We start from the raw sequence: 15,262 nt of genomic DNA on the forward strand, positions 1-15,262 counted from the left end.
GGTGATTCTAGCCCTAGGAAGGGCAAGCATTTAATTAAAGAGAAGTCATTAATGATTTATTAATGGGATGGCTGCATCTTTTAAACCTCATCCCACTGACCCACCAGGGTGGTGGCAACCAGACTCTGTATAGTGAGCTATAAAGGCAAGTGCCAAGACTTCCCATGGAACTTGTTTACCCCCTTCCAGACATAACCTGAACTTCAAAGCTGCAGAGCCTTCAGCAGAAGGGGTGAATGCTGAGTATTTTGCAAACAAAGTCATCCCTGCACGCACTGAGCAATAAATTTAAAAGCTGAATGTTACATCTGCATTTACCAAATGCTTGCCATGGCAGGAACATCCCTTTATTTGGTGTTTTGTCCCCCCTTCAGGAAATGCCATGCATAGCACACACAGCAAAGTGCTCCCTGGGCTGCTGCCTTCAGAAGGAAAGCTCACACCCCAGTGGGGAGCAAACCTCACACAGGCAGCTCCCAGGAGCAAGGCAGAAACACAGGAAGGAAGCTAAAAAGCAACACTAAGGAACAGTTTGGATCTCTTTTACTCTTTCTTAAGACAGAAGGAAGGACAGATGTAACTGTGAAAGGAGATGACACTAAAGTGCCCAAGAGAAAAATAAGCAGCAAATCCAGTATCACTCTGAGGCCAGCACTAAAGGAAACCCAAGGAAAATACATTACAGAAATGAGATGCTGCTGTGTCCCTGCCCTGCTGCTGTATTTGCTGCCATGCTCAGGTGCTAAATCAGTTGCCTGGGAAACGTCAGAACAGCGCAGGAGATGGACAAAACAACAAAACCTTGAACAGGGAGGGCTGACACAGGAGAAAAATGAGTTTGCTCCTCAGAAATGTGCAGAGACTCCAATGCAGAGAGCTGGCTCTGCCTCTCCTCTCTCCCAGGTTCAAGTGTGCAGCTGCTGTCACTCAGAGTTACCTCTCCTGAAATAATGTGATCCTGCTCTCATCCCTCCGAGGACACCAGTGCCAAGGTAGCCTCCTTTTATTTCTTGTGCTTTGATTGTGTTTGAATATTCTGCTAAGAGGTTAAGTGTGCTGGGTGAGGGTAATTTAAACATTGCAGAGCCAGAAGACAGCATGAATGAATATTACAGTCAGCATTTGATGCCATTGCACAACACATATTTTAAAGCTGACATTTCTCTTGTATTTCTGGGAAAAAGGAATCAGGCCTATTTCTAAACACTGGCTGAAATACTGGCTGCTTTTTATGGGATGTGATCATTAAAGAAACTTCAGAGCAACACCAACAAAACACTAGTGCACGTGTATAAATAAATATTTCAAACTTCCTGCAGACAATTCAGGCTTTACTGAATCTTGGCTCAGTTTTAGACAAGGGCAAAAAGCAGAGATTGCTCCTGACCAGAGACAACACATTTTTATGGCCATCTGATACAGGGACTCCTGTGAGGTAGTGATTTATACTTTGCAGTTACAGGCAAATAACATCAGCAATAATTTAAAATTATAAAAAATCCCCTTTCTCCTGTGCTCTATTAGAAGTCTGCTGCTTGAGATAATATTTAGTTGCAAGCTTGAAAATCCCTGAAAACATATTTGTGCCTTTTTTGAAATGTAACCTCCAGACTTGTCTGTTTCTGCACATAAAACTCCAGGTCTCTGACACCACTGAGGCAGCTCCACGTAGGAGACTGCAGGGTTTTGCTGCCTGACATCAGCAGTGGTTTGCAGTCAGATCACAACACAGCAAAAAAACCTCAAACCCTTTTTTGCTCAAAAACAAATGAGTCATTTTATTCATCCAGCTTGATTTTCTGCTTAAATGCGAATAGGAGGAAAGGCAGAAATGTGCTGTTGTTTTGCCTGCCACTGTCGCCCACTTTGGTGGTGGAAAACACTGCAGATAAAATATCCCTGGGCTTGCAGATGACAGCCAGCCATTAAAGGGAGTTTGTTACACTCAAATCCAGAACCTGGAAGCCTGAAAACTGCCAGCAGTGAAGGCCAGCAGAACACAGATATATTGTGAGTGTCTAGCTCTTATTAAGGCCAATGACATTCTGTCATCTGGAAGGCAGAAATGAATAAGCTCCTGCCCAGGGACAAGCATGGCCTGAGTCCCAGTCACTTACATTTAGAGGTACCATCAACAAGGTTGGCAGCCAGAGCAGGCTTGCAGCTTTTTTCTCTGATATCTCTGCCCAAAAAGTAATTTTTTAAAAAGTTTGTTCAATATCATCATATTTAAGAGCTGCAGCTCCATCAATTTCATGTCAAAGTTAAGAGGACTTTGGTGCTTATCTAGTTACTTTAAAAAATAAATGTTGTTAAGACAAAAAGGATGCACCAATGGGAGAAATAAAAAGTTCATTTACAAGAGTCTCTGGCACTGACTGGCTCTGTGTGTGTACATGCTTTGCCAGGAGTTATGAATTGATCTTTATTGACATACAGCTCCTTTCCATAAGAACAAGGCAATCATCGTGGAAAGGTTAGTAAGGATTCATTGCAGTTTTTTACATTTAAATTGATAATAATAGTTAATAAATCACTAATACAAAAATTGTATCAGGACAGAGAAAGGGAGAGGGTGGTGCAAGGCTTGGAAAGAGAAAGCACAGAAGGGGTATCCTGCAGAGGCAAAGCCAGGCAGTCGTTAGGACACTCCCAGGTGCTCCAGATCAATCATGATTTAACAGCAGTCAGGTGTTTTTTACAATCTCCAGGTGCTTCTTTCCCCTAATTCCACCTCTCCTGTGGCCTGAGCTTTTCCAGGGCTCCACCATGGAGCCGTGGCTCTCATCTCCCCTATTAACCAGGAACCTGCTGCTTTGCATTTTCTCTGTGCTCTGCCCCCTCTGTACGATTTCTGTGCCCCAAAAGAAGCCAAGGAGTCTGAGGAAAGGTCTCCAGCAGCCAGTGCTGAGGAGGGGTGCTTCACCCACCTCTTCTTGCTGTCCCTCTTGGCAGTTTTCTCCAGCACGGCCCTCCGCCGCAGGTAGTCGTTCTGGATCTCGTTGTACTTGGCCGTGTGCTCCTTGATCAGGTCAGTGGTTTTCTTGTGGTGCCTCTTCACCAGGTCCTTCATCTCCTTGTAGTGCTTCTTCTGGAGCTTCACAAAGGACTTCTGCTGCTTTAGCTCCTCGATGGTCTGTGCTTCCACTTCTGCAATGACAATCACAAAAGGAAGGCACTTCAGCTTTCCAGCAGTGCAGGATTTCAGTCAGAGGAGCCAGGGATTGCCATGAGCAGGAATGAACAAAACCTGCTTGTTTGCTGGGGGTGAAGGAAATATGGCATAAACTGAGAAGTTTTACCTGCAATAAGCTAACTGGGTTGAAAGCAGTGTGACAAAAGGGTTCCACCAGTATTCACTACATTCACTACAAATTCAGCCTCTGTTCTCACAATAATGCTGCTTTTTTTTCTGGCTTAGATGGTAACTTGGTGGTCATGAAACCACAACAATTCCTTAAAAATTCCCTGTTGGCACCCATCTCATGAGATGTGCCCAAACCCTGTTTACTTCAGCCCTGAGGAAGAACACTTGGCATGTGCATTTTCTAGGAGTTTCTGCAGTCCTACTCACTGGAAGAAATGCCTAAGCCAGGTGCCTATTTCACAAAAAAGATGTTTTTCTTGACAAGAAAGCTTATCATTCTTTCAGTGTGACCTGTGTATTTATTACCTGTGAGGACACTCTGGATAAGATCTTCTGTCTTTGCAGGTGCTTTCACAGAACCTAGAGGTAAAAGAGATGTTTAATTCCAATTCTTTTAAAACAACAGCCATGCCTGTGCTGCTTGAGGGTTAGAACATGGCAGGTGACACAGGACACAGCCTGACATGGGCAGACTTTAATCATTGGAGAAAATACATCTTTTGAGCAGGAGAGGAGCAACATGAAGATGTCCTCCCTCCTGTGGCCCAGGACAGAAAGGTGACCTTCCAAAAGCCCAGCTGGGCTGTGTTACTGACAAGGAGCATGAACTCCCTGACACCGCTCACAGGAGTCATGTGAGTGGCAGTAGGCTGACACTACAACCACATTACACAGTGTGGGGCAGTGCAGAATTCCTGCACACAGCATGAACCCGGCTCCTTGTGAGCTGCCTAGAGATACTGCAGCCATAAAATCCTAAACATGGTGTTTAACAAGCATTTTCTACAGGAGATGTGTCAATACAAAGCACACCAGTGCCTAAGACTGGGTTTTGAGTGTGGAGTAAGATGTCACCATGTGCATGAATTAGGCACAGTTGAAAAACAATTCCAAGAGATTCCTGCACTTGCAGCAACAACAAAAAAACCCCAGCATATTTTCTTGCTCATAAAGAATTTCAGTTTCACCACCAATGCAACTGTTAAATTGAAGATATTTGTATATTTGAAGCATAGAAAAGTGGTGGGAAAGTTTCTACTCATTTTAGACAAACAAAACAAACACACACAATTTCCCACCTTTGTTCTTTAAACACAAAGCACTTGAAAAATTATTACCCAGACTAATTTAGAAAAGATGGGACGTTTTTTTCCTCTTTTCCTTTGTTTTGTTTGTTATTTTATACCTGGTGCTGGCTGGCTGTGCACAACCTGAGTAGCTGGTTTGGGTGTGAGGGAGGCAGTGAAATTAACCCCATTTTCTGCTGGTGTGGGCCTGGGCTCATTGTTGGCTTCAGACGGTGCATCCCCGTGGTCAACCTGAAATCACATCATAATTCACATTATTCTTCCCAAATAACAGACTTCACTTACTTGCAGGTCCAGTTTAGCCTGGTTTTTAAATGCAGAATTCTGCAAATGTTATATCTAAAAATCATTCTAAAATAAAACAATGGAAGAAGACATCCTTAAGAGCTGTGGTAACCCAGGTGGCTCATTTGTGCAGGGTAAATTTCAAGAAGAAATGGAACATGCATTATTCTGAAAAAGTATTTTAAGCAGATATAACTCATCAGGGACATTTTTTAGTGCAACATATATTAGCTGCACCAGATGTGAAGGCTGTATTGCAGTGAGGAGCCATAAAATCTTTCTAGAAATAATGTAGGTGCTGCCAGGAGAATGCTCCCCAAATCCCTGCTGTGAGCAAAACACGTACACAAGATTACTTCTGAATTTCATGGACACACCCAGCACTACCATTCTTCACCATTCCCACAGAGCAGGAACATCCCTCTGGCTCCCAAGATCTGACATTGCTGTAACTACACTCCAAGGTAACCTGTAAACAGTACCTCCATTCTGCTGCACGAGCACATCTGTGCGATCCAAATACTGAAGCATTTTCCACACTCTGTTCCTTCTCTCCAGTCTCCTGAAGGCTCAGCCTTGCACTACACCCTGAACATCTGAAACTGTCCCTGTGACCGTCAGGACTGAAGAAGGCACTGAGCCCTCAGCAAACAGAAGGTCATTCAAAGCAATTTTTATTTTGAAATGTTTCTGCTTCCTGCTGTCCCTGCCAGGGCTGGTTGCCATGGTGTCTCAGGGAAGTTTTGGATTTGTTCCTTCAGCTGCTTCCATCTCCTCCTCTGATGGTAATCACATTACATGAGGAGGCAGGAGAGCACAGTTGATTTTTTCTTTTTGCCCCATGATTACTCCAGGCTTGCAGAACATCAACCTGTGCTGCATCAATAGAGGCAGAATGGATTTTGATCCAAGGGTTTTGTGCTGCTGCTGGGCTCCTTCAGCCTGGCCCTGACACTACACTGTGCATTCCAAAATTCCTGTCTCACCAGCCTACTCCTACCAGAGTGACAGCAGAGAGATACTGTAGGCAGGAGCATGATGCAAGTGAAAAGCAGTGCCAACAACTTCATTTACACCAAGCAGGAATGACTGCAGTAAAATACAGAAAAACCTCATTTAGCCAACATTTCTGACAGAGGAACAATGTGACAGGCAAAAACTGTAGCTGTGATAAACACACACAGATGTGGTGATCCTCACAGCTCTCCTCAGGCTGCAGTTCATTAGTTTAATAAAAACAATGTTTGCTACGCAGAACATCAACATTTCATGCAAATAAAGCCAGAATTCCCAGCTCCTGGCAGCTCTGTGCCCCACTGCATGGGAAGTGGGTGTTACCTTCTCTTGAGACCTGGTTTGTAGGTGCTGTGAAATGCTGCATCACACCTTGTTGAGGAACTATTAATATAACCTGTCACTCTGGGACATAAAACATCTGTCTGCAGAAACTGAAGCAGAAATCTGAGGCAGGATAACAAAGTGAATAAGGAACAATTTTCACTACATCAAGCAATATAATCTCATTAAAAAGCACTTTCTCTTCCCATAATTCACCACACTATGCTAAAAGAATGCTAAAATAAACATGATTTTTTCCTTTTAAAAAAAGGGTTTTTCCTTTTAGGCTGTTTTAAAAACATGATGTAATCCAGCCTTCTAATTTACAGTTTTAACATTCCCATGAACTGGTTTCTATTTCACAGTGCCACATCTACTGCAATACAGAGCATTTGCTAAGCAGAGAGATCCACACCCAGAGAGGGCAGAGAGATCCATACCCAGAGAGGGCAGAGAGATCCATACCCATAGAAGGTAGAGAGATCCATACCCAGAGAGGGCAGAGAGATCCATACCCAGAGAGGGCAGAGAGATCCATACCCAGAGAGGGCAGAGAGATCCATACCCAGGGAGGGCAGAGAGATCCATACCCAGGGAGGGCAGAGAGATCCATACCCAGAGAGGGCAGAGAGATCCATACCCAGGGAGGGCAGAGAGATCCATACCCAGAGAGGGCAGAGAGCTCCATACCCAGAGAGGGCAGAGAGATCCATACCCAGAGAGGGCAGAGAGATCCATACCCAGAGAGGATAGAGAGACCCATACCCATAGAAGGTAGAGAGATCCATACCCAGGGAGGGCAGAGAGATCCACACCCAGAGAGGGCAGAGAGATCCATACCCAGAGAGGATAGAGAGACCCATACCCATAGAAGGTAGAGAGATCCATACCCATAGAAGGTAGAGAGATCCATACCCAGGGAGGGCAGAGAGATCCATACCCAGAGAGGGCAGAGAGATCCATACCCAGAGAGGATTCCATCTGGTCTATTCTTATTTCTACAGAGTAAAGGAGCTGCTTCAGGCTGGGATTAGCCCTTACCAAGGAATTCTCTGCAAATTCCTTTGGATTGCTCCTCCTGTCTGTAAAGGACACTTGGGCAGGGGAGGAGAGGGCAGCCTTCACTACCTGTATGCCCTGAGAGATTTACAGTGTGATCACTGAAAGGTACAAAACTCCCACTGCAGGCTTTCCTTTCCCCAAAACCAGCTCTTCTCAGGCCAGGCTGGAAGGCAACAGCTGGCCAAGGAAAGTAAAGGCAGGAACTCCTGTCATACTCACAATGGGAACTTTGTAAATAAATCCAGAAAAGAGAACCTCAGTCAGTTCTTCAGCATTCTTTGTTTATGTGATTGCACTGACCACTAACAGACAAGGTCGTGTGAAGCCTGAAGAAAAGCTGATTTCTTGGTTTAAAACAATTCACTGCTGGGGAGCTTAGTTCACTGCTGTTCTGTGAGGAGCCTGTGGAACTTCCCACAGAGGTTGGGTTTAAATTTCTACACCAAGGAGAGGAGAGCAAAGCAAAAACCTCTGAGTTTTCCTCTGACAGCTGCTCAGGTCAGAAATGTGTGTGAGGGGAAGGAAAGAGGAGTGGGGAGCAGAACCTGTGCTGGGAGCCAGCTCAGCTTTGCACACCATCAGTTCCAGTGTGGAAGCCTGGCACTGGGAATGGGAATCCAGGTGCAATCAGGTGCTCATTGCTGGCAAACACACTTGGGTTTGTTCAGCTGTGCTGCCAGGGAATGTACTTGCAATTATGGATTGGTGTGATTGTTGTGGGCCAATAGAAGTGAAGAAAACAGACTGACAGATGAGGAAAATGTTATCATCACAGAACATGGTCAGGGAATTCAAGATTTCCAAGCACAGACCAAAATACCTTTCCCAAAAAGTGCCTTCAAAATAGAAGGTAACTGTGGTGACCTCAGATTGACAATTCCAGAGGCAGTTCTGTCCCTGTCCCTTGGTGCTGCAGCTAACTCAACCATTACACATTTTTAGCAAACAGACCACAATCACTACAGTTTTCTTTCACAAAATATTTCTGTGCTTCTCCAAAACAACCTCCTTTATCCCATGAGCTTCCAAGCTCCTTGACAGTCATCCCTCCTTCTTCCATTTGCTGCAGAAGATACTCTATGACAAGAAGTTTTCTAACTAACAAATAAGCCTGTATATACCAGGAAAATCTGTAGTTTTTCAAAAGTAAAAATGACCTCTAAGGTATTTAAAGGATTCTGTTAAAAAAGGCTTTGCTATTAATATAGAATCTCATGTGTGGTGCGTCCTAGATAAATGTCTAAGATCCTATTGAGCATTTCAGTGTCCTCATTCAGCAGAGCTTGTGACACTGCACCCAGAGTGAAGTGCTGGCTACTGAATTGTAATGACTTTCCCTCATCTGGTCTGCTTTGGGAATGTATTCTTGGCTACAAAATCTAGTTCAGAGAGGCTTTGCACATCTGAGGATTGCAGAAGGCAGGCACCAGAGCAGAGGGCAGCTTAGGATTGAAAAGCATTTCTCTGCCTTAGCTGGAGACTGCTGAGAGCCTTTTGATCACTGGGTGTGCACAACACCTGGCCCAGCCACCTCTGGCAGACGAAGCTGATGTTCCCAAACACTGCTGGAAGCCCCAGTGACAGAGTCTGGAACAGAATGTTTGACCATGCAGAGTCCACCAGGAACCACAGCTGAACTCTCAGTTATTCTCAGAACAACCTCTGTGCATTTGGGTGCACAACACCTTCAATTATACAGCAAAAAGGTTCACAGCTTAGTCTGCAGGTAACCACACTTACCTAAAACTGGGGCTCCCACAGCTTTCAGCTATACAATAGGGCTATTTATTTACTCCATGGTCTCCTCCCTCCTCATTTCTCACATCTATGAAGGGCTGAGCTCGAGGCCCCTTCCCAATCACTGCAGGATTACCCTGTGTCTCCTCAGGACATGTTTGCTCACAGAGGATCATGTGAGACATCATAATCTGAGATACGCAAATGTTTCTCAGCAGAATGACCTCTCCAAAGACAGTCTGAAATTCCCTGCAATTTGTAGTATTTTCAGGAAGAACTCCTGACACAGAGCTGTCATTTTTTGCAAGGGGAACCAGCAGCACACTGGAAAACCAGGGGCATTGTCTCACAGAGATTTCAGGTGCTGCAGAGCAAAGCTGCACAGCACACAAATAACACAAATAGCTCCTCCTGTGTCTCAGCTCAGAGCAGCAAGGTGCTCAGTGCACATCACACTGTTTTTAGTGACAGCACACCCCAGTGCAGAGCTGCTGTGTGGGGTGTCCTGTGCCCCAGCCCTCCTCAGGGTGACGTGTGTACAGGTGTTCTGTAATCAGGGATTTTCAGTGATTGCCTTCCTAAGCAAAGAAGGTGCTTTTAAACACCATAGCATGATCTCCAGAGGCTCAGAAGCCTCCCTTACCTCTTTCTTGACCTCCTCCTCATCTTCCAGAGTCAGTGCAGCCAGCTGCTTAGCTCTCTGCTCCATCAGGTTCACATATCTGATGGGGTTGGATAAGGCCTCAATCACATCTAGGAACAAGGCAAACACTTCAGTTTCAAAGCCCTGGTGCTGTGGCTCTGGCACCCAGGGTTTAAGGAAAAGGCACAACACCCTGAAGATGGTCCTTGCCTGGCATTTAAACCCACCCCTGTTCAGAGCCAATGCCAAAATCCAGTTCTCTCCCTGGAGCATGGCACTTGGCCCAGGGAACAATTGCATCCTCCTGTGTCCTGCATGCAAAGTTTCACTTGTGTTGCAGTGCCAAGTGCCTGGGCTGTTTCCTCCTTTGGAGGCTGCTGAAAATCAGAGCTGGCCCTCACCCTAAGCCTCAGGCAAGGTGCTGTAAACCAGGCCATCTCCTGGGAGTGAGGAGACACTGCTCCACCCAGTGCAGATCTCTGCTCACAGCACTGCCATCCCAGCCTGGCAAGTCCTCCAGAGCCCATGCTCTTGGTGTTTCAATTAACCCCTCTATTCCCCAGCAAGAGAACTGCCTGGATAAGTCAGAGTCACCTGCATAAGTGTCAGGGACGTAGTCCTTGACCTCGATGTACACAAAGAGGGCTGGCAGTGTCAGAGGCTGGTTCCTCTCATTCCTCAAGCAGATGTAGTGATAGCCTGCAAGGTAAGGAACAACCAGTTCACAGCATAAACCCCTCCACAGGCATTTCCAATGCTTCTCTGTTGTATTTGGTATTTAGAGTGTGGTGCCAACTGAGCAGGCAGCTCCAGGGACTGCTGGGAGGGGAAGGTTCACCTGAAGGGTTTCAGGGATAACTGTACAGACTGCTGGAAAGGCATCAGGAACTGCAGCTCAAAATTATACCTTCTGTTTATTCTTACATATGTGATTAATGCTAAAAATGGTAATTTATTTAAATTTTTCATGCATTCTGCTTTAGTACCTATGTCTGGATTTTTTTAGTTTACTACATCTTGTTTAATTTTCAAAAGTGACCCTGGCATTACTCAGCAAAGTAAACTGAGATGTAACAGCCCATCCACACACATAATCTAATTTAAAAAATATACAAAATGGCATGATGGCCACAGTGTGCTGTCTGTATAAATCCTGTTGTGTGACCATCCTCAGGAATGCATCTGTAAAAAGAGAAATTCTGGACTGTTTTGAAAGCTGGCTGTCCCACCTTTGACTGAGCACCTTGTGGCACTGAGTGCCATGTCCAGCTTGGGAGCCACCCCTGTGAGGAGTGCCAGGACGCAAGGCAGGAGCAGGATGCATTTACCTGGGCAATCCTCACCTGGCTGATGTAAGCCACTCTCTCTCCAAGCAAAGGATAAATCCTTGCTTTGGGAACAGTGACAAGGCTGTACATTTATGTGACAGCAGGATACAACTTTCTCTCAGAAGAGAGAGAAATTAAATACTACAAAGGGTTCTCAGTTCTCTCAACCTCCTCCAAGTTTTCAGCAGGGACACAAACTGAGCCCAACAGGCTGCTCTCCATCACATGCCGTGAGCTGAGGATTGCTGGAGCCAAAGCACAGAGAATGGGCCTGGGGGAACAGCTCTGCTAAGATTTCACTTGCCAGAAGAGGGGAATCCTTCCCACCCCCCTTCTCCTCTGCAGTCACTCACCTACCTTCCTCTGGCACTCAGCAGCTCCATCCATTCAGCCAGCAGAAAATACAGCTGGCATAACAAAGGGGTCAGCTGGACTGACAAACTAAGTTTGTTCATGAAAAAGGTGTGGAGATGATTCCTCAGGAGCAATTGGGCCGGCTGTCAGATCTGGGGACGTGTGAGTTTTGTGTTGGGTAAGGCACAAAGGCACAGGGTGGATAGAGATGCTCTTCTTTTTGCAGGGAGCAAAGCTCATGGCCCATATGCTTGCCCTAATTCAGTTTCCTCCCCTGGCTGGAGAATCTGGCACTGAATGTGAGCACTTCCCTTGCTCAAAGTGCCAGTGTCACTGCCTCTTTCTGAAACAGGATCTCTAACAAGTCTCTGGCCTGGAAAATGGGGCCAGAGTTGTCACACAAGGTAACTTTCATTGAAGTGGCCACTAATTATAGTAGAAATAATGTGATATAGAAATAACGTGATATATGTGGCCACTAACTATAGTAGAAATAATGTGATACAGAAGAGGCCAATAATGATCTTTTTCTTTTAATTTTTAGCAATGGGGATGAAAGTAATTTTGGATTGATTTAAAGCTATTACAGAGATATATAACAGCTGGCACACAGGTCAGTCTTTCATGTATGCAGCAGTTACATTGAGAGGAGCAGGTTTTACTTTCATTCCCAACCACGTCCCATTCTCACAAAGGTGACATCAAAATTGGCTCTTGCTGCTCTCTCTCCTCTTAAAAGTGTGCAATTGCACTTTTTAGCATAAACCTGTGAGCAAGAAATTGGAGTACTGGAGAGAAGGAAGTGCCAACTACGCCTCCAATGCTTTAATTCCATTGCTTTTCCTGGATGGTCCAAAATTTCCATTTCTGCTGAAATATGGCATTTTTGTTTTTCAAGTCCTCATGTGCTATGAGCTGCTGGGTGGCTGCTGATCTGGAGCAGCTGGGATTCTGCCTGGCTGTCTCTTTTCAGCACACAGTGTCTGTCTGGATGGGGAAAAGCCTTTACCTGGTCGGATTGCTGAGACTGGCAGGATCCGATGGCCAATGAATTTCCCTCCTTCCTCATACACTGCCAGCCTTAAACAGGCCAGGGAAGGCAAAACCACCTGCAAGGAAATATTACTGCATTGTTAAATTTCACCTCTGAATGATGCAGCTCCTTCCACAGGCTGCACAGAGCACATGCTAAAATTTATCTGGTCATAGGAAAGAAAAAACAAACAAACAAAAAAAACCCAATGAAAAAGCTTCTCTGATTTATTTTCAACTTCTAAGAATAGTAGTCTCTGAGCAGAGGGCAGTCAGGCACGATCCTTAACTAAATACAGGAATGAAGTACACTAATTAGAAGTTCATTACAGAAGAAAAATGCCAGTGATGTTTCCAAACCTAAGCTCTGGCAGGCTGCCAAAGGAAAGCCATTCAGAAGGCCAAATTATTCAGGGAAAAGAGCCCTGCTGCAAGTACCAAGTGTCTGAACACCCTTGTGAGCTACACTTGCTGAGAGAAATCCAAAATAAACTGTTTTCCAAGCACCTGGACTGGGATATGCCCAACCAAGGTGCTCAGTGAGCAAAACCCAGAGGTTCTGTTCAAATACTGGCTGCAGGTATATTGCAAAGTGCAATAAAACATTCACACTGCATGGTGCCCAGTGTCTCCTGCCCACAATTCCTTTTGGGAAGCAAGGGTTACACCAACCTTCTTGAACACTATGGCTTCCTCCTCCCAGACTGGATTCACTGCATTGCCTTGAGAGGTCTTGGTCTTCAGAGCTTTCCTCCTGGTATCCACAGGCAGGCCAAACATGTCCACCTCCACATAGGTACCGACTTTTTTATCAGAAAGGAACTGGCCTGAAATGATCTAAAGCCAAAGGAGCACCGTCACAGATGGCTGTGGTGGACTAGGAAAGGAATGGCTGCAGAGCTCTCATTAATGATCAGTAGTGGGCATTTAAAATAGAACCGAAACAGCACTAAGCCCACAATAAACTGAAAATACTCCCAATATTTAACTGCAGACACAGCAAAACAGCTTGTGAGGCCTGGTTTCCTGTAACCCTGTGGTCCTGAATTCCCCTATGAGCAATAATGTGGTTGAGACCAGGCTGCTGCCCTTCCCTCAGCAGGAATACTCATTTGGATCTGCTCCTCAATCTGTATGCCCAGTTCCTGAGAACTCTTAGGTTCTATCTAGTCTCAACAAGAGGTTCAAACAATGCTTGAAGAAACAGAGGTTTAAACGGCAGAGATATTATATATGTGCTTTAAGCTGTGAGGGAGAAAACAATCTTTAAAGTTTGTGTTTTAATAAAGGCTTAGGAAGTTTATGGTTTTATAGCTGGAGATATAAAAGTGAATTCACCAAGTGAATTTGTTCCCCTGTCACAGCCAATGCAATCTATCCCCTTGAACACTTATGCAGGTAATTCTTCATCTGCAGATTCCTGGCAGTCCCTGAACTTCATTAGAGGTCCTCAAAAAGGAACAAGGAAAACCAAGTTGGCAATGAATTGCAGCTGACATTTATGGTTCCACAGTTCTGCTGGAGAACTTGCAGAAAAGCAGAAAAATTTATTTATGCTGAGAGCATGTAGTGTTCTAGCTATTCCAGTCCAACATCCCACTTCACAACAGCATGTTTTAAATCCAGCCCTTTGTTTCTAAAAACACAGCCAAACTGCTCCTAAATCCATACACCTCCCAGCTCTGTGATTCTGGAATTACTTCTATGGCAAAGAATACACACAATAAAAATATATTGATTTCTCCTACAATGCAAAATGCAAGGCAAAGTTTAAAAATTATATGTTGCTCCATGAAATTAAATTTATTTTATTGGCATAGTATAGTCATTTTTGAGGCCCCTGCACCACAGAAATAGGAATATATCCATGCTCTGGCATTACCATGAGAGCACTTCCACCAGCTCCATCCATACCTTGACAGACAGAGTGTTGGCCACTATTCCATCCACTATTCCCTCAGTAAATGGATCAAAGTGCTTGTCTGGCCTTCTCATGAACTCTGGCTTTAACCTGTAGCCACTTTTGCCATTGTATTCATACATTCCCATGTTTATTTGCATAGACAAATCTGGATGTGAAAAATATTGGAAAGAGTTATTTTATGGATAATAAATAATAAATAAATAAAATAATAATAAATTCAAAAAGCAGAAAAACTTTAAAAAATTACTGTAATTCTATCCTCACTGCAATAGAAACAGTACAAGCCTGGTTTAAATACTTCAATTAACAGCTTTAGAGTTTACTTTAATCCCTAGATAATTCTTGACAAATACAACCTTTCCTACCTATAAATCAGCAAGTCTATGGGAGAAATGGACATGTACAGCTCCCCAAAGGCAGAGAACAGCAGGCCTTGACTTACCCACAGTTTGGAAGTTGAGGGCCACCATCTGGCAGCCAGCATTCCAGAAGACTTGGGGCATGTAGTTGGAAGAGTCCACCCGTGTTCCCTTGGGGTAAATCCTGCTCAGCTGCATCTTGTTGTACCTGATCAGGGAGGAGTTAAGGTGCACAGCACGTGACAAGAATCACCTGGCAGGTGAGAAGGGCAGCTGCAGGGTTAAATTAAACACAGGTGCTTCTTTACAGAATGGCCATGGGTTCCTTGTTGGATTTCTGCAAGCATCATTCTTCCAGGTGTGCACAGTTTTGTAGGAGATATGATAAATATGGGGCAGTTAAAGGTGCTGCTGTTCCTGCATGGAGTACTCAGAACAAGCAAGGAAAGAGCACAGGCAGGTGCATTGGGAAGATCACACTCATAAAATTCCATTTATCTTACATTGCTACTTTGGGATTTCCCTGGGATTACATTTCCAGAGCCCAGCTGCTTGTAAACAGTGAATCTTGCCCTGGAGCAGGGAGAGGTGTTCAGTGAAAAAGTGGTTTTCTGCAATGGATTAGAATTGGCCTCTACATGGACAGAAATGACAAGTGTACACATCTTCTGGCTGAGTCTCCAAATCTCTGAGATGAGGATGTGCTGCAGGCAATCCTTGGAAGGAGCTCTCCCCATTCATCTCC

At 44.7% G+C, this 15,262-nt stretch overlaps 1 protein-coding gene across 3 annotated transcripts in view; it reads right to left on the reverse strand.

The window, feature by feature from the left end:
- Positions 1–15,262, reverse strand: part of PLCB1 (phospholipase C beta 1) — a 330,038-nt gene that overhangs the window by 59,366 nt on the left and 255,410 nt on the right. For all 3 annotated transcript variants that reach the window (XM_036380013.2, XM_036380015.2, XM_036380016.2), the window contains exons 18-26: positions 14,601–14,725; positions 14,149–14,303; positions 12,907–13,071; positions 12,212–12,311; positions 10,115–10,219; positions 9,521–9,630; positions 4,554–4,686; positions 3,674–3,727; positions 2,931–3,150 (exon numbers count right to left, since the gene is read on the reverse strand). In XM_036380013.2, coding sequence (XP_036235906.1) covers positions 2,931–3,150; positions 3,674–3,727; positions 4,554–4,686; positions 9,521–9,630; positions 10,115–10,219; positions 12,212–12,311; positions 12,907–13,071; positions 14,149–14,303; positions 14,601–14,725 — 1,167 coding nt within the window. The remainder of the gene's footprint in view (positions 1–2,930; positions 3,151–3,673; positions 3,728–4,553; positions 4,687–9,520; positions 9,631–10,114; positions 10,220–12,211; positions 12,312–12,906; positions 13,072–14,148; positions 14,304–14,600; positions 14,726–15,262) is intronic.

Source organism: Molothrus ater, chromosome 3, assembly GCF_012460135.2.
Source record: "Molothrus ater isolate BHLD 08-10-18 breed brown headed cowbird chromosome 3, BPBGC_Mater_1.1, whole genome shotgun sequence".
Lineage (NCBI taxonomy): Eukaryota > Metazoa > Chordata > Aves > Passeriformes > Icteridae > Molothrus > Molothrus ater.